The 20,643-nt window shown below is 37.2% G+C and overlaps 2 protein-coding genes across 4 annotated transcripts in view; one reads left to right on the forward strand and one right to left on the reverse strand.

The window, feature by feature from the left end:
• Nucleotides 1-2,404: 2,404 nt before the first annotated feature.
• LOC124361397 lies at nucleotides 2,405-10,960 on the reverse strand. Its single transcript, XM_046815446.1, has 4 exons — nucleotides 10,797-10,960; nucleotides 9,125-9,337; nucleotides 6,594-6,735; nucleotides 2,405-2,532 (listed from the first exon to the last, which is right to left on the reverse strand). The coding sequence occupies exons 1-4, from the start codon at nucleotides 10,932-10,934 to the stop codon at nucleotides 2,405-2,407; spliced, it is 621 nt and encodes a 206-aa protein (XP_046671402.1). The 5' UTR covers nucleotides 10,935-10,960.
• An 8,763-nt stretch (nucleotides 10,961-19,723) lies between these two features.
• Nucleotides 19,724-20,643, forward strand: part of LOC124360942 (26S proteasome non-ATPase regulatory subunit 5-like) — a 107,500-nt gene continuing 106,580 nt past the window's right edge. Inside the window, exon 1 of one of the 3 annotated variants that reach the window (XM_046814966.1) lies at nucleotides 19,724-19,978. In XM_046814966.1, coding sequence (XP_046670922.1) covers nucleotides 19,797-19,978 — 182 coding nt within the window. In that variant the 5' untranslated portion in view covers nucleotides 19,724-19,796. Of the gene's footprint in view, nucleotides 19,979-20,100; nucleotides 20,133-20,643 lie in introns of those variants that run through there. The other 2 variants (XM_046814975.1, XM_046814977.1) reach the window with 2 other exon arrangements.

Genomic DNA, 20,643 nt, shown 5'->3' on the forward strand with positions numbered 1-20,643 from the left:
AAGACCAAACGATATAAAACATAACACATCTATAAGACCAAACAATTTAAGACATAACGCATCTATAAGACCAAACGATAATAAACATAACACATCTATAAGACCAAACAATATAAAACAAAACACATCTATAAGACCAAACTATATAAAACATAACACATTTATAAGACCAAACGATATAAAAACATAACACATCTATAAGACCAAACGATATAAAACATAACACATCTATAAGACCAAACGATATAAAGCATACTGACATCTATAAGACCAAACGATATAAAACATACCACATCTATAAGACCAAACAGATATAAAACATAACACATCTATAAGACCAAACGATATAAAACATACCACATCTATAAGACCAAACGATATAAAAACATAACACATCTATAAGACCAAACAATTTAAGACATAACGCATATATTGGACGAAACAATACAGAAATTTCAGGGCTGTATTGATACTTGACAAATATGATAAATAAATAAATAAATTCTTTATTGCCGTAATAACAATTTGTACAACATTGCATGGCACGCGTCAAGTCATGTAGGTATTTAAATAAAATAAAATTGTAATGTTTACAAAGTTATATGTAAAACTAAACAAATAAAAGAAAGCACTTAAAATTTTAATTATCAAATAAAACAAAACTTAAATAGAGAGAACATTAAAGAGATACAATCAAAATCTAACTATTCTGTTAATAAGAAAAATAAGGCTGAAACACAGGGTGCTTAGAGTAATATTAATAGTTTATTGTATCAGTCTACATTATGATAGAGAAACTGTAACTCGTAAGGAATATAACTGACTAAATTACATAACCTTATTTAGAATTAATCCCCCCCCCCCACCCCCCCCCCCCCCCACCCCCCCCCCCCCCCACCCCCCCCCCCCCCCACCCCCCCCCCCCCCCACCCCCCCCCCCCCCCACCCCCCCCATAAAGGGATTCATCATTTCCAGAGATAAAACTCAAATTTTTTCACTCCAATATTTTGTCCAAACACAAAACGGAAAATTTTAAAAACATATTTACCAAGGATCATATCGAAGGAAAATTCCCCCCACCTATAGAAAAGGTCATTCAAGCTGCTAAAGCTCCATGGACGGTCAATAGAGCCCTGAGAAAAGTTGTGAAAACTTTTCTAAAAAACTGCAATTAGTGAAAATAATTCAATGGAATCGGCAACATAAATCAAACTTGGACCGAAAACCTTGAGTCTATATCACAATCAAAATTAATGAACGCGTAATTAGATGATCAGTTTGCAGGTTGCCAAACGAATTTAATAATTATTTTTTCACTCTTCTGTGGCCTCGACTGATTCGTTCAATTTTTAGAACCTCGATGATCATGAAATTGGTGTTAGGGAAACCCAGGTTTGCAGTCCATGGCCTTCTGGCCCCCTGTGTGTTGTGTGAGGAGTTTAGCACCGTGTCGGTTCAGGGGTTGTAATTCAAGAGATAAAAATCGTGGTGACGGCGGCTAACCGGGAATGTCAGTTTTGGTTACTCAAAAACGTTGCTTTTTAGGTACATTTTTGAGGCCACTCACAAAAATTGAATAACTACTTTTTTCATTTGGGAATCCTTCCTGCAACTTTTCCCATGTCCTACTGAAAACAGCTAAAGTTATAAACCGAATTTTTAAAAAAGAACGATCCTTGCAAAAACCCAGCTCAATTATTCGTACCAATTTCAATTCTATCCCAGTTATTTAATAGCAAATAATTTTTTGAAAAGGTTTTCTTGTTGAAAGACTTGAAAAGCTTTTCTAGAAAGCATATGTAAATTCTAAATCCTGAACAATTTGGCTTCAGGAAAAAACAGATCAACAATTGACGCTGTAAAGCAGTCTTTTGAACACAAATGTTTGTTTGATCGGCATTGTGAAAGGCGAGAACAAGTGCTGCAGCATATTTCTTGTACCTATTCAAAAGCAATTTGACTTTGTGTGCATCATGAAACATCTGTTGCATCCAGTTACAAATAATGTGGCGTTCTCGGGGTCTGCCAAACGCGAGTGGGCTTGCTTCTTATCTTAAGAATCGAGTATCAATGCGTGCAGAATTTCGAATGTCATCTCTAGCAAAATTAAAATAGGCCCAACGGTTGGGTCCCTCAGGGTTCTATTCTTGGGGCCTATTTCTTTTTTTAGTTTACGTCCCTGTAGACCTTTAACTCAGTGATCCAGCCATGGTGATCTGATTCAGTATGCCGACGACACGACTCTTTGCTTCAAAGGAAATAACTTACCACAAGAATGTTGGAAATCAACATCATTTGTGGAAACGTGACTTCATGCATTCAGTATTTTAAACCTGGAACAATGGAATTTGAAAAATACAGCTCAACCAATCCAAAAATTCAAAATGTCCATCAATTTCTAGCCTAAAGACCAAGGGATATTTTGACAAGGCAACCTGCTGTGATTTGTGGGACGATTGTCCTCTTAGAGTGAAACTGGATCCACAAAAATTTCCTGGGGATGATACACTTGATCAAGGTCTGACCTGGGACTGAAACACCAACGTTAACAATAGATATGTGCTAGAATTACTTCGTGGCATATTTTGCCTTGCGAAGCCTAGCTAAATTACTGTTCCACCTGGAAGTCTTAAATGACGGGCATATTTCGGGTCTCATATTATCCGCAACTTTTGCGTATAGGCTTGAAGGGACTTGTGGGGGGGGCTGTGCCAAACACAAGATGGAACGCGTTCTTCAGGCTTCAAAAATAAAGGCAATTAGAATTATTGCAAAGTTGGAATTAAACAGAGAGTCGTGTAGGGACTCTTTTAGGGAGCTAGGTTTTGCTGACTATTGCCCATGGTCGTCTATTCATGTTTCCATTGTCATCCTGTACTGTCAATCGGAAGTGCAAACTTTTAGGTCCGGTGGCAGGGACTCTTCATTCATCAGTATGAGACTAGAGCCAGGGAACAACTTTAGAGTCCATATGTCATAGACTGTGCGGTATCTATCTACAGCAATTTTACCCGCATCAAGGTATGGCGGTCGGCTTTTAATCAACAAAGCTCCCTGAAAGTTGTAAAAAAATGTCAACTAATCAAAACCAATTCAAAACTCGTCTCAAACGCCTTGGTGGTTGTCAAAAGCATTTTATTCGCTAGAGGAGTTTTAATGATGAGTCGCTGGGATATCTAAAAATATCTTAAAATTACCAAAATTTAAAATCTGGATCCAAAGATAGTGTGAATTAGTGTGAATGATTGAAATGTAAGTCTGACTGTGTGTGAGTGTGTAGTATATTTGCTGTTTGAATATATGACGACTGCTATACAATGTTATATATTGTCTAAAAGCAATAAAGAACTGATCTGATTTGATTTGACTATACACCAGACATTGCACGAAAACTGACTGAGTCGCTCCCTTCCCCCACCACTTTATTCTACTCCTTGCCTTCTGCACATCTCGCGGCCATTGGTCATGCTATACCTGACGCACTATACACCAGACATTGCACGAAAACTGACTAAGTCGCTCCCTTCCCCCACCACTTTATTCTACTCCTTGCCTTCTGCACATCTCGCGGCCATTGGTCATGCTATACCTGACGCACTATACACCAGACATTGCACGAAAACTGACTGAGTTGCATTCTTCCCCCACCACTTTATTCTACTCCTTGCCTTCTGCACATCTCGCGGCCACTGGCCATGCTATACCTGACGCACTATACACCAGACATTGCACGAAAACTGACTGAGTCGCTCCCTTCCCCCACCACTTTATTCTACTCCTTGCCTTCTGCACATCTCGCGGCCATTGGTCATGCTATACCTGACGCACTATACACCAGACATTGCACGAAAACTGACTGAGTCGCTCCCTTCCCCCACCACTTTATTCGACTCCTTGCCTTCTGCACATCTCGCGGCCATTGGTCATGCTATACCTGACGCACTATACACCAGACATTGCACGAAAACTGACTGAGTCGCTCCCTTCCCCAACCACTTTATTCTACTCCTTGCCTTCTGCACATCTCGCGGCCATTGGTCATGCTATACCTGAGGCACTATAAAACAGACATTGCACGAAAACTGACTGAGTCGCACACTTCCCCCACCACTTTATTCGACTCCTTGCCTTCTGCACATCTCGCGGCCATTGGTCATGCTATACCTGACGCACTATACACCAGACATTGCTCGAAAACTGACTGAGTCGCTCCCTTCCCCCACTACTTTATTCTATTCCTTGCCTTCTGCACATCTCGCGGCCATTGGTCATGCTATACCTGACGCACTATACACCAGACATTGCACGAAAACTGACTGAGTCGCTCCCTTCCCCCACCACTTTATTCTACTCCTTGCCTTCTGCACATCTCGCGGCCATTGGTCATGCTATACCTGACGCACTATACACCAGACATTGCACGAAAAAACTGACTGAGTCGCTCCCTTCCCCCACCACTTTATTCTACTCCTTGCCTTCTGCACATCTCGCGGCCATTGGTCATGCTATACCTGACGCACTATACACCAGACATTGCACGAAAACTGACTGAGTCGCTCCCTTCCCCCACCACTTTATTCGACTCCTTGCTTTCTGCACATCTCGCGGCCACTGGCCATGCTATACCTGACGCACTATACACCAGACATTGCACGAAAACTGACTGAGTCGCTCCCTTCCCCCACCACTTTATTCTACTCCTTGCCTTCTGCACATCTCGCGGCCATTGGTCATGCTATACCTGACGCACTATACACCAGACATTGCACGAAAACTGACTGAGTCGCTCCCTTCCCCCACCACTTTATTCTACTCCTTGCCTTCTGCACATCTCGCGGCCATTGGTCATGCTATACCTGACGCACTATACACCAGACATTGCACGAAAACTGACTGAGTCGCTCCCTTCCCCCACCACTTTATTCTACTCCTTGCCTTCTGCACATCTCGCGGCCATTGGTCATGCTATACCTGACGCACTATACACCAGACATTGCACGAAAACTGACTGAGTCGCTCCCTTCCCCAACCACTTTATTCTACTCCTTGCCTTCTGCACATCTCGCGGCCATTGGTCATGCTATACCTGACGCACTATACACCAGACATTGCACGAAAACTGACTGAGTCGCTCCCTTCCCCCACCACTTTATTCGACTCCTTGCCTTCTGCACATCTCGCGGCCATTGGTCATGCTATACCTGACGCACTATACACCAGACATTGCACGAAAACTGACTGAGTCGCTCCCTTCCCCCACCACTTTATTCTACTCCTTGCCTTCTGCACATCTCGCGGCCATTGGTCATGCTATACCTGACGCACTATACAACCAGACATTGCACGAAAACTGACTGAGTCGCTCCCTTCCCCCACCACTTTATTCTACTCCTTGCCTTCTGCACATCTCGCGGCCATTGGTCATGCTATACCTGACGCACTATACACCAGACATTGCACGAAAACTGACTGAGTCGCTCCCTTCCCCCACCACTTTATTCTACTCCTTGCCTTCTGCACATCTCGCGGCCATTGGTCATGCTATACCTGACGCACTATACACCAGACATTGCACGAAAACTGACTGAGTCGCTCCCTTCCCCCACCACTTTATTCTACTCATTGCCTTCTGCACATCTCGCGGCCATTGGTCATGCTATACCTGACGCACATTACACCAGACATTGCACGAAAACTGACTGAGTCGCTCCCTTCCCCAACCACTTTATTCTACTCCTTGCCTTCTGCACATCTCGCGGCCATTGGTCATGCTATACCTGAGGCACTATACAACAGACATTGCACGAAAACTGACTGAGTCGCACACTTCCCCCACCACTTTATTCGACTCGTTGCCTTCTGCGCATCTCGCGGCAATTGTTCATGCTATATCTGACGCACTATACACCAGACATTGCACGAAAACTGACTGAGTCGCTCCCTTCCCCAACCACGTTATTCGACTCCTTGCCTTCTGCACATCTCGCGGCCACTGGCCATGCAATACCTGACGCACTATACACCAGACCTTGCACGAAAACTGACTGAGTCGCTCCCTTCCCCCACCACTTTATTCGACTCCTTGCCTTCTGCGCATCTCGCGGCCACTGGCCATGCTATACCTGACGCACAATAGTAGGTGTGAATCCTCGGTACGGAACTTTGTCTAGGTGTTATGAGTCACACAAAGGTTGGTCCATACACATAGTCCTCATAAAGCCTATGAGGATTCCACGAATCCAATCTGTCTCAGCAGGAGGCCGAAAAATCACAATAATACAAATATTTTAACTGATCTATTAATTTTCAGAACCTAAAAAATCGTATACATTTTTATACTAGTTTTCCATTTCAATAGTACGCTGTTGACCTTGTTTATGCATTATTGTTGAGTAAAATGAATGATGTGGAGAATCATTACTCTGCATTAGCATGATGTAAGATAAATTCTTAAATGAGATCCTCAAAAAAACCCGTATCCATTGCAATCCGGGATCTTATCATTGCTATCGATTATAGTAAAGGAACATACGTATGATTAAAATATTTTGTTTCGTTTTTATTTAGGTAATACTTTGAATGTTTAACTAACCTTTGTTTCTATATTCACGAACAACGCACCATATGTAAACTTCGTACAGAGCTTCGACGCCGAACACATCAAACTGATTTACTTGTTTATGGACGTGTGCCAAAAACTTTTGCATTTTGTTCATCGGTATACTTTGATAGATCTGAAATAAAAATGTTTACAGTGAGAGGTTTTCTACTAAAACTAATTATTATATTAATAACATTACTATGAATACTTTTAAAATGAGACACCAGTTAACCAGATTATTTATGTTATGGAAGTGTAACTACACTTTACGTATAAATATTTTTCTAAAACAAAGAACAATATCATTTCTCACATGATATTTTATCGTTCAATGATCTGTCATCAACTTGTTTGTTAGGCTGAGAATAACTACCTCAACAACACGTGTATCTTTTGAATACATTTTTTCTAAACCGAATTCCCCCATAAGATTAACTTTGAAACTTTGGAAGCCCCTGGTGTCCTCTCTAATAGTTATATGTATTTCAACTGTACTAAAGGAACATCTACATTGTAAGAGATGTTACCAAATATGGTTTATATGATTACATAACGCTAAAACTTTGCCTCGTCCCCTATTTTAGCTCCTGTACTATCTCTTTATGACATAAAACATACTGGTACAGTATTGTATTTGGTCTTAATAGGATTACAAGTTTCCGAGTTGGTTGAAGAGCGCTTAAACCAGTACCTTTTCCCTTCAAATCGTTAGGAAAACTGGACTATATTGTTTGCAAATAATTATATTTACAAACTATATACATATATATATATATATATATATATATATATAACGGTACATATGTGTGTGTGTATGTGTGTATTTACATATCTTTATATATATATATATATATATATATATATATATATATATATATATATGTATTTCACGTGTGCATGTGTATGTCACTGAACTCCTCCAAAACGACTGGACCGATTTTGACGACATTTTGTGTGTGTCGACAGTGGTTTGGATTCACAATTTGGTCCACTGGAAAATATATTTTTTTTAATAATTTTAATTTCTAAGTAGTTGTTTATTTTGAAATTTTTACCTTCGATCCGGTAGACTGCACTACGACACTTAATACAAAATGAACTGATACTTTCAGCTGAAGTTCATCAAAGAGGCAAAAATATTTTGTTTACATTTAAAATTTAGAAAATTACTACCTATTGTAAAGTTCCTGATCAGTAGTGTAATGCAGATTGCATAGACGCAGTTATTACCTAATTTTAAATTATTTAGATTGCACCAATGATGAATAAACTATCTAACGCAAAGAAAATACTATTAAACGCTGTTATAAAAACCACCTCAGTGAATGTTTGCACATAAGGAAATCGAATTTGGTTAGATGGAAGGTAAATTAAAAGAGCCGAAAGAAGACGCTTTATGATCGAAATTGGTATTCATTTTCTTGATCTGATCATAAGCCAAACTCCACAATAATACTGGAAATATCTTAGACAGGAAATTAACTCTGACAGACCGAATCTGATTCTTTATAACCAGATTAGTTTATCGAGATTCATCCATTAATTCATCCATCATGAAACATTAATCTGAAAATGTTGCTGTCACTTTTAGAGTAAACCATTTGGTGTCTTATAATAATACCTCATTAATGTTGTATATTTTATGAAGACGTGATTCAGCTTTTAATGCAATAGAAATCGAAATAAGAAAAAATTCTCTTTCTGATCATTCATTCAATTAATATTTTTAGATTCAAAAACTCTTAAACATATAAATGTGTTTTTCTTATAAATTACCTTACAATTTAACACATGGTAACAATGATTGTTTTAATTTACCGGTGTGCCGGTGATGTGCCATGTTCCACAATCGATAGTTTCTAGGTCTGACTTAGTCCTAGAGACTAGGACCAGTTGACCGGGTGCGCCGGTGATGTGCCATGTTCCACCAACGATAGTTTCTAGGTCTGACTTAGTCCTAGAGACTAGGACCAGTTGACCGGGTGCGCCGGTGATGTGCCATGTTCCACCAACGATAGTTTCTAGGTCTGTCTTAGTCCTAGAGACTAGGACCAGTTGACCGGGTGCGCCGGTGATATGCCATGTTCCACCAACGATAGTTTTCTAGGTCTGACTTAGTCCTAGAGACTAGGACCAGTTGACCGGGTGCGCCAGTGATGTGCCATGTTCCACCAACGATAGTTTGTAATAAAAGACTATTTCTTATTCCAATGTAACTGCCCTCTTATATCATGTAGATGGTTAACAAAACGTACTATACTATATTAGTAAAACAAATAGAAAAAGTTAAATTAGTTACGCTCGATAAATGCTACAATATATATGCTGTCATGGCAGTCACATGCTGTTTTTAGACTGAATGTTGGTTTTGTAAGAATTGATATTATTCGGAGTTAATAGAAACAACAATTAAACACAATAATACATATATTTATAATTTAGATTATATTATTTTGTATACTACTAGGAGGCAACGTAGACAAAAGGTATAATTTCAAAATAAAGCCCAACCACTTGCTTACTCTTGTGCCATTCATGGCATTTGTGCAGGCGTCCCGCTCGTTGACACTACCTATCAGCACACCCACAGCCCGGTCTGTCCTGTCTTCTACGGCCAAGAAAGACTGTGTGTCTTGTATCCAGTGTAAGGCCACTTTCAGATACTCCTGTATAGCAACGTCGTTGCCGAGCACGGCACTGGCTTTACACAGAGGGTCATCGTCCAAGAAGTTATTCTGGAATCAAACAGAAGGTTGCTGTCATCATGCGTATGTGCTGATTATGTATGAATAGTTGTTGGTTGCGGTGCATAGTGAGAGAATCATGTTTTATACGCTTTAAAAACTTTATATATATAAATGCGAATGTTTGTTTGTATGTTCCGTTATAACTCTGGAACCAATGCACGAAACATCGTGAAATTTTGTACAGTGATTCTACACGTTCCTGGAAGTAACATAGGCATACTTTTAGAGAGGTGGTAATGTTTGTCCGTTTGATCGTTATGAAAATTTGTATGTATTTTTCGATGGAGAAGGTTTATATTCTATGCCCATTGGTGTAATTCGCCACCAGGCAGTGCTACAAAACATAAAATTTTCAAAGCGCCTGCAAGTAATAAACTGCAATATCGACACAGTTACGTATATTAAGTAGCAAAAAACAATTTGAAGGCACTAAGATGGTGTATATTTGTCTTAAAAATAAATTATTGATTGAACTTAAAACTTGAATAGAAGACCACTTTATAATAAAGTACATGTAAGGATACAAATATAAAAACATACACTATTGACAGATTTTCCTGATCGTGGCTACAAGGCCAAATCTACATCGGTGTTGTAAACATAATTCGCTTGAACCAGAAGTGCTCAACCACGGGCAAAGCTTACGATAAGCGTGCGAAGCCGCGGGAAACAGCTAGTTTTACTATAAATTAATCTTAAGCACTTAAAAGAATTAACTTTCAAATTCACATTTCAGTACAGTATAGTAAATAAACTGCAGTATAATAACCGACTAACACTCGAATAATGAAACTATTTAAATGCTGTCGACGATTTAAATGCTGTCAGACAAGTTTACTCTGAACAGTAAAAACTGTAAGTACTGTGCTGCTCAAACTTAGTATAAATAAAGTGGTGTTATTTTCTATAATCTAAAATGCGTATGTTTCTTTCACACATAAAAATATAACTTTACTATAATACACTATTATAAGTCTATTACGTAATTCAGTTTGACATTATTGTTCCAAATTAATTCCAACGAAATCAAATCATGTATATGGTATTTGAGTAATTAACGCTAGAGACGAGAAATTCTGTTGTTTGCCATTACCCGTACAAGTACTATTATACACGTACCTATTCTAAATAAAAGTTTTAATATAACATTTGCAAACGCATAAACACATATGATAGTATGATCACTATTATAATACGGTATCAATACCACGGACTAACTTTTTTAATGTGCCACGTCGTTACACTCAATATAGGCCTACAAAAGGATACATTTGTTTACTGCAATAACTAATGTAAGCAATATTTTGATCTACTCTCTTATATCTAAATTAACGACCTTGGTTTATTTTATCAAATAGTCTACTAAAAATGCACAATGAAGAGTTTATTATTTAAGTATAAGCGTAATCACTCGTGAGTATATTGAGCTAATCAGTTCTACTCGTACTTGGATAATATTCAGAGCCACGTCGTACTTGTCTGGTTGGAGATCCTTAATGCATATTCCACACGACATTCGCTCCCAAACCATTGGGATTTTAATCCTCTTCAAAACTGGAAGTTCCTCATCATACACAGTTTCCATTTCAATGGTAAGACATCATATATTTACTAATGTTGACCGTATGATTAACATATGAAAACATGCATGTATATTTGTTGTTGTTTTATAAGTTTTATGAAACATATGAATTCGACATTATAGAGTCAAGGTAAAAAGGTGAGTACTTAGGGTTATTGACTTATTATACATTTCCAACCGGCTAAAATTCAGTTTATTATTGCTGAATATGTATCAGATATTCATTATTCTCAGTTTTCCTCGATTGTTCTTTTATTTTTATATTCCAATAATCGCATAAGATAACAGCCGATGCGAATTGTGCGAAGCAACCAGCCATTTACCTTCCTCTTCTAAACGGCGACACTGCCACTCTCCATATCTCTAAGTTCATTACGTAAATGTATAAACAAAATTTTGGCCACATAAAATGAATTTGTTAATTCCGAACCGCGTTTAGTCGTACTGTGCTGAAAGCGTAGTTCGTTCTATTTTTAGTTGGGTAACTAAGGCTAATTTCGCTTAATACTTCATGTTTATTGCTTTTGATATAAAGAAGCAATGTTTTAATATATAACAGTCTGATACTTAAAACCGGGGATTCATACAATAATAAATAATCTCCTTGCAGTTTTGATTATTGTTCTCTGCGTAATGGCTAGAGTGTCTAGAGCAGTGAAGAATGCGCCGCGCCACCACATCCCAGGATACCGTACTGTAACATCGATTGTACGTAAGAGTAGTGTATAGTCCTGCGCTGATCCACGCTAAATACCTAACTTAGCTGCTAGGCGTAGATAAACTTTCTCAAGTGTTTTTTTTTCACATTGAACGTGTAGGCCCCAGCTAACCTTATGGTCAATTATGGTTCCTAAGTACGTGGTTCCACACGTTCAATAGTGCCACAACCGTAAGCTGTCGACCGTGGATCACCGCACGAATGAAGTTTTTAATTTCTCATATCCGGATTGATCAAGTTTTTTAGTAAGTATTGACGGACATTTAGTTTTGTTATTGTTCGCTGTACGGTAATTATGGTCAAGCCGATTTTTAATTTTAGCTAGGTCAATTGAGGCCTGGTACTTACAAGCTTCGTTCCACGTGCAACCTAATGAGACCAAAGCCGCATCAGCAAATAAGAAAAGATCATAACTTATTTTAGATATATTGTTAATATAGATAAGAAACAGAAGAGAACCTAAGGTACTTCCTTGTACTAATCTCTATTCAATACCTGATAAAACATTACTTGGTACTTTGGGATTATACCGACCACACCCAGACATGAATCGTTATTTGAGATCATAACTTATTTTAGATATATTGTTAATATAGATAAGAAACAGAAGAGAACCTAAGGTACTTCCTTGTACTAATCTCTATTCAATACCTGATAAAACATTACTTGGTACTTTGGGATTATACCGACCACACCCAGACATGAATCGTTATTTGAGATCATAACTTATTTTAGATATATTGTTAATATAGATAAGAAACAGAATAGAACCTAAGGTACTTCCTTGTACTAATCTCTATTCAATACCTGATAAAACATTACTTGGTACTTTGGGATTATACCGACCACACCCAGACATGAATCGTTATTTGACATTTTGCTTCTACTGATTACTAGATTAGCGTAGAAACAACATTTTTTCAATATAAAACAGGAATTTTCTTATCGCAAACCCCTCCCCATCCTCAGACAGAGGTCAAAGTCGAGCGGTCTAGTAAATAACGTGATTGCCGAGTCTCACCGCCCGTTCAGCTGGTGCGTCGCTTTGTTGTACTTCCGTGTTTTACCCCTACATTTCTTCAAACACAAAAATTCAACAAAAATAAACATTACCAAACAAAAACTAAACTTTTTATTGAAAAAAAAAAACATACAAAACTTGTTTTTTTTTCTTGATGACACTCCGCCACCCAAAATGCGAGTGCCTCCGGCCATCTCTATTGACAGGCTTCGGCACCGCGCTGATGTCAACGAAAGAAAAACATCCCTCGAGGTACCTATCAGTAAAATATCAAATTCTAGAGGGGCTGATCAGAAATATAAATTGAATTGTAATGGAAAGGTAATTATGTACCGTGCAAAAAACTTAAATAATCATGTGATGCCGCGCGGCCTGCCGTAATCGGGATTCTCGAGAAAGATAAGATAACAGCGACAAAAATACCGATCACAATACCTGGAAATGCTTGATGATTGATGGAATGTTAGTTCTGTTACTCAACTACATCGTTTTATAACGTTCTAAGTTCGTTGAAAAAAGTTGAAGCGTTGGGGGTATATAACGGAATCTGACTCCATTAACAATTGATAATCGTTGTAAGTTTGTAATTTTGTACTTAAAGAGTTGTTTTTTCGTTCTATCATGTTTGTTTCTATAAATTTATATTTTTGTGTTCTTCATACTGGTGTGTTCGGTATAATCCCAAAGTACCCATTACTTATACTTCCAATTGAAACCACCTGCAGTCGATTTTGAAAATAACTTTTGAACCATTTAAGTGATATGTTTTTAACTCCAATGAAGTTAATTTTGATCTGTCAACAGTGTCAAAAACCTTCGATAAGTCAAGGAAGGTAACTGCAACTTTCTGTTTTAAACACATACATAGCTTCTGGCCCTTCAGATAAACCAAGCCACAGAGTGAACAAAAAGAAAAGAAAAAAGAGTGAACTTATAATCGCACCTCACATACATAAACACACCACCTCCACAACATCCCAGCTGAGGTGGCCTATCGCTGCGATGAAGTGTGTAGCCCGGCACATCGAAAACACAAGAGGGAACGTCCGGAGATAGCCATGATTCAGTGACTCCCAACAAGTCAAGCTGAAAATCATCAATTACCGAACACAACTCTGTAAAACCTGTATTTAGCGATCTAATATTTACATGTGCTACCCTACAACAATCGGTAGTTCCCCGATCTCGTTTCGATATATGTCTAACAGCATGACCGCGTAAGCTTGTATTGCGGTTTTTATTTTCTGTGACTCAATAAAGAAGTGCATGTTTTTAAGAACAATCCTTTAGGGTCTGTTGTTTTTGATTTGTAAGTATGGAACAACCATTGTATCACTGATTTGTAAATAATGTCAATTTTCACCTTGTCCCGAGTAGTAGATTTGTACAAATAAGAGTTGCTCGTTATTACTTTTTCTTTGTTTGCAATCATATCCTTTATATTATGTGGAATGTTGTGGACAAATTTAGGAGGAGGTCTTACTTCCATACATTTACTACGTTCTTCCTGTTCGCAATTTATTTCAATATATACAGCTTGTATCGTACTGTATAGTATTTCAAAACTATTGAAGTAAGTTGAAGACTGTCTTTTATCAGACCCTGCTGAAGATTTTGTCACGTTCCATTCATTTAGTCACGGCAAATTTCTTATTTCTATTTGGCACCAGTTGCCAACCGGTTTGGTTTTGGTCGCCGTCTTCATTTTCAACTAGGCGTGTCGTGAAATATCGTAATTACCACAATAATAACTATGGTCATCGCACAGACTTATAATTAATAAACCTTTGTCTACTGATGAAGAGTTGACCTTTGAAGTATCCTTTTTGTCCAAGTCAGTGATTTCCGTAATATAATATTGTGAATATACACTAACCAGGATTTTTTCTAAATATTTTACATTTAAAAAAAGAAAGTGTGCTGTCAATCCACCGAAGCAGAACTTACTTTCTTGTATGTTAAGAATGTTTTACAATGATTAGGCAACTTTAAATTCGAATCATAATATGCGAGCTAGTAACATACATAATGCTCCTTATCCTATGCATATTTGGTTAAAAAATTAAGCTATTTTTTAAATGTTATACAATTATTTATACACTTATTTAATGTTAAATTGATTACTTTCTAACAAAACTACTATGTTTAATTTATTCTTAATTGGATTAGAATTGGTATAGATAATAACGAAATAACATGCATTCGTTTAGATTTTGAATGTATATTGACCATTTAAAAATTTTTTTATTACAGTTATAAGAAATTTAAACCTTACTATATTTTAATGTTATCCATACTATAATGCTTTAGTTAAATAATTGTGTTTGAGTGGCTTACGAAATGATATCAAGAAACAGTATGTTTCGCGGGATATTTTTGTTTTGACCAGACTACTCTCATAAGGACAGTGGGACCGTACGATGCAACAAAAAACAGCTTTTTAAGTCAAAGAAGAAATATGTTAACTGAAAGATTAATCTACAAGATTTTTATTTAATGTAAACATCTTTTATTTAATGTAAACATCTTGCTTATTTCAGTTTGATGTACTTAAACTCGACATATTATATGGATATGCAGTATTGGGAAAAGAAGAAGATACCTTTATTTTTACAATAATTTAAAAACATTTCTCAGTTTAACCCTAATTTCTCAATTAATGAAGAACCTAAAAATCAATGGGATTTTAAAGAACCTCTTTTTATAATTGGCAGTAATGAAAATCCTAGCACCAGTATAAATATAACAGATAAAAATGAGTGTACAATTAATAAGCATCTTCAAAATGAAAAAGTTATTTTGCAGGCAATAAGACAGAAACTTAACACAACAAACAAAGACTATCTGTGTGTTTTCACATATGGCTCAAAAACAAAAGATGGCACGGGGTCTGCCATTTATATTCCGCTGCTCAATATATCAGGTCAATACTCTTTAAACCCGAATTCGTATAGTTATACAGCCGAGCTAATAGCAATTTTAAAATGTATTGAATATATAAATAATTTAGACTTCAATGATTTTGTTATATTAACAGACTCGCAGGAAGCAGTAAGCGCTATAGAAAACAGCTTCGAAGGTTTATCGAACTAAATCTAATCTTCTCAATAATATTCAAAATATTAGAATCGAAGAAAAATATTGTCCTGCAGTGGATTCCAAGTCATATATGTATTTCAGGTAATAAAAAAGCTGACAAATTAGCAAAAGAGGCAATCAAAGATGGCACTAAAATAGAACAATTACGTATATCCATAGACGATTTCAAAGCGTGCCAAAAACAATTTTATTATACTTCTCAAAAAGTAACGATCTGTTTATAGGAGTAGATAAAGCCCGATGGTATAAAGAGATTGTTGAAACGATACCAAAATATGGATGGTTCAAAAATGTTGAAATGAAAAGATGGGAATAATCAACATTCTAAGATTAAGATTTGGATTATGTCTGAGATGTACTTTAGGTCATTTGGAACATATCATTTTTACGTGCCCTGCATATGACCATGCTAGAAGCCAAGGTTTAAAATTAATAAAGAATAAGTATGGGATGAATGTTCAAAACTTAACTAAAATTCTCATAAAACTCACAACTTTTATGTAAAAAACATAGATTATTACAAAGAGGTAATCCACAAACAAAGCTCTTCAATCTTGCCTTATCAGACTGTTCATCAAGACCCTGGATGTACTTCCCTACCAGCACAAGACAACGACAGCTCAAACCCACAAGCGCGGGAAGGAAGAGACAAGGATATGCAGCAAGCGGTAACCTCATCAGATGAAATTTCTACTGGAATCGACCATTTTTTAGGAGCACCTCCAAAAAACAAAGAAAAACAAGAAGAACAATAACAATCTGTCACCAAAATGTACGAGGGCTAAAAAAAGGTGGAACAACTGAATCACTTCTTAAGCTCCGCTGAACCTACAATACTAATTTTAACGGAACATGGTCTCAACTCTAACAACCTTAATCTTACAAACATTGCAGGTTACTCACTGTTAGCTCACTTCAGTAGAGGCAATCATAAGCTATGGGGGGTAGCTATATACTTGGCAGACACTTCAAATATCACGCAGAAGAGATTGATATATCTGACCATTGCTTGGAAGGCGAAGGCGAATCTGCATTGGTCAAACTAAATGTAGTAAATCAATCAATCTACATAATAGGAATCTATCGACCACCAAGCGGATCAGTTAATCAAGCCATGGATATTCTATCAGAAATTCTCACTACAACGCATGCAGAAAACAAATCAGTGGTAATAATGGGAGATGTCAATATTGAGATCTTTGAAGAAGAATTACTTTCTTATGGAATAACAAGACTTCCCCTCCCAGCTACTCAAATAAAGGCAACATCAAAGACCTCTATTGACTGCATTTGTACAGACATTCAACACGGCAATATGGACTATACAATAGTTGAAGCCGGAATATCGGACCACACAGGTCAAATATGCAGCCTTCCAACTACACTAGAAAATACTAGAAGAAACCCTAGTTCTTTTAACCGAAAATTTAATACAGAAAACCTTGACTGCTTCAAAAGTGAGCTTGTAAATGAGGACTGGAGTTGTGTACTCAAGGCTAACGATGCTGAAGAAGCTTACAACGAATTTTTAACGGCTGTGACAAGAACTTTAGATTATGCATGCCCAAAGAAAAGAATCAGATTTAAACACAGTTCTAAGCCATAATTAGTTTATGATGATGAGGCTAATCAGCTGAAAGGTGAATATCTTAAAGCTTTTTACAAGTATGAGATGACAAGAAACCCAAGTGACAAGGATACAATGGTATCTGCTAAAAGAAAATATGACAACAAACTCAGACATCTCAAACTAAACAGCACAGAAGAACTCATAAATAAATCAAGTAACAAATCAAAGGCTCTTTGGAATGTCATCAATGCAGAAAAGCAATGTAAGAAAAAGCAGGACCACCTTACTCGATTAGAAGTGAATGGGAATATAGAAGAGGATCCGACCCGCATTGCTAATCACCTTAACAAATATTTTGTGGAAATTGCTGACTCCACACTGAAAGAAAGTCGAAATCAGCTACATAACCCAGTTATTGTAACTCCTCTGAACAGTAACCAGAACTCAATTATCACCCCCCTTACTTTAACTCCAACTGATGAAAATGAAGTACTGAAGACAATAGCTACCCTTAAACCTACACTATCTTCTGGCATAGATGAAGTTCCAGCTAAAGCTATAAAACTCTGTGCGAATCAATTAGTAACACCACTGGTCTATATTATTAACAAATCATTCAGTTTAGGCCAATTTCCTTCTGTTCTCAAAATTTCAAAAATTTATCCGAAATTCAAACAAGGATCTACTACAGACCCAAAAAATTACAGACCTATTTCACTAGTTTCAACTTTCTCTAAAATAATAGAAAAATTGCTCTAACAAGAATGTTAAATCACCTTGAAATGCATGATCTATTAACCAAAAACCAACATGGATTCCTTAAAGGAAGATCAACCATAAGTGCAATAACAGACATAGTTGAATCTATTACAGATCAACTGGAAGTAAACAAAATTGTTTCAACAGTGTTATTTGGAATGTTTGGGCCACGATCTAATACTGCAAAAACTGACTGGCTTAGGATTTCGAGGGAAGGCAAGAGACTGGGTAGCTAGCTATCTGAATGACCGTAGACAGTCTGTGGAGGTCCAAAAAACATTTATCGGCAGAAAATCTACATTCAGATCAAATGCACTACCAGTAAAAAAGAGGAGTGCCCCAGGGCTCTGTTCTTGGTCCTTTCTTGTTTGTGCTTTTTTACAAATGACTTTCCCAGTTTTATTAAAAATAACAACATAGGGGCAACAATGTATGCAGATGACACTACATTAATTATCAAAAGTAACAACTCACAAGACCTGGTCACCAACATTAATTCAACTACTGACAAAGCACTTCAATATTGCCTCCAGAACGATTTACCTATCAACCCTAAAAGACGATACATATAAATTTTAGTCGCAGACAAGATGACATACCCGACATTCCTAACATCTCTACTACCCAACAAGCAAGACTGCTAGGATTAACAATAGATGCAGATCTCTCATGGACTGGTCATGTGGATTTACTGAGTAAAAAGCTAAGCTCAGGAATCTATGTTATTAGAAGAGTGAAGTGGATAGGAGGTTTTGCTGAAGCTAAAGCAGCATACCACGCTCTAGTAGAATCCCACATCCGCTAGGGGATAACTCTGTGGGGTGGGACATCTGAACAGAATCTAAACAGAATTCTTGTCCTCCAGAAAAAAGCAGTAAGGGCACTATCTGACTTAAGCCCAACAGAGAGCTGCAGAGAAGCCTATAAATGAAAAAAAAAATGAAATGAAGATCCTAACGGTCACAACCATGTACATACATGCAGTGGTTGTGCATGGGGACCAAATGGGACTCCCTAGGGGTAAGGATATACTTTCCTACAACACAAGAAGAGCTGGACTACCACCTTCCCTTGCACCATACCACCAAGTACACAAAAAAGTCATCTTATGCGGGGCAGAGATTCTACAACTCGCTGCCAGATTTCTTGAAACGCCTAAGAGGGAAAGATCTTCACAGACAACTACAAAGCTGGCTGATAGAGCAACCAATATATATACAACTCAAGAATTTTTTGATTTGATTTGATCTGTAAAGCAAGAAACCTCAAGATCATAAACTTTGTAAAATTGACGCCATTACATTTCCTTGTGATTTTGTAAATAAAGAGATTCTGATTTCTGAAAATTCTCCAGTGAAACGATTTAGAGATTTTGAAAGAATTACTTCAATTTTTGAGCTCAATTAAGAAATTTATTTAAAACAAAGTAACTCTCTGCATATTGGTACTTAAATGTAACCTGGATAAGGTGCTTCAACCTAGGAAGCCTAATGGACCCTTAGCGAGAAGATAACCTAGATCCTTACAAGACTCCAACGTCAAGAAACCAATAGTACATTGAGGCGGCATGGGATTTCCCGTAGCCTACTAGCCTAGAGCTAACAATATTGGAGAGAGAAAAAAAAAACAGCTTGCGTCTGCTGATTTGACTTTACCCCCTTGATTGTGGTTCGTTAGTTCAATTTGTTATTGTTTGAAATGGAAACTAACATAGAGTGGTTTCAAAAGGTTATTTACGATATTACACATGATAAAAATGTTGTTAACAATCTATCCAACATCCTAATAGCATTAACTGCTTTAAACTCTAATCAGCTCAAGTATACTTCTTCTAGTTTAAATTTATCTAATGTGTTTGACTGCTTGAACTGCTCCAACAAGTAAGTGTTAGGTTATGAGCAATGACTTGTCAAAATATTTGTTTGAGACTATTTTGGTTTTGAGGTAAATCTAGTTTAGTGAGCATAAGTATATTAATGAAAATAACCTGCTGGATTTCATTGAACTGGCATCTTGGATGTTGAAAGGCCTTGTGTAAGAAATTAAAAATTATTGTAGCACTGTGTGTATCTTTTAAAGAAAATAACCTGCTGGAAATGAAAACACATTTTTTCACTTTTAGTGTAGGCCTATTCTACTGGTCTCCTAAACCTTATAATTGGTTGGCTCTTTTTATTCCATCTGCTAAGCTATGGTGTGGTTCCCTTAGTTGCAGGGATTGGGTAGAGTAGTCTACGATAAGTGGACCTGGTTATTTTTATATTGATATTACCTAATTGTAACTTTTGAAATACCACCGATACTGATTTTTTTAACAATAACTAACTTGTATCAACTTTTAACACTTTCATATAATAAACACTTTATCTTTTATAGATAATAACAGACAGTCGAAAGTTTGTGGAGGAACAAAGTTTAAAAAGTGTCATATCTGCTGACCTACTTGCAGATCATCTCTGGGTATTTGTCTAGAAGAATTACAGGTCTCTAGAGAAGATGCTTCAACAACTTCTCGAAAGCGGTTAATCATTGCTACCCAGGAGAA

This window comes from Homalodisca vitripennis, chromosome 4, assembly GCF_021130785.1.
Source record: "Homalodisca vitripennis isolate AUS2020 chromosome 4, UT_GWSS_2.1, whole genome shotgun sequence".
NCBI classification, from domain to species: domain Eukaryota; kingdom Metazoa; phylum Arthropoda; class Insecta; order Hemiptera; family Cicadellidae; genus Homalodisca; species Homalodisca vitripennis.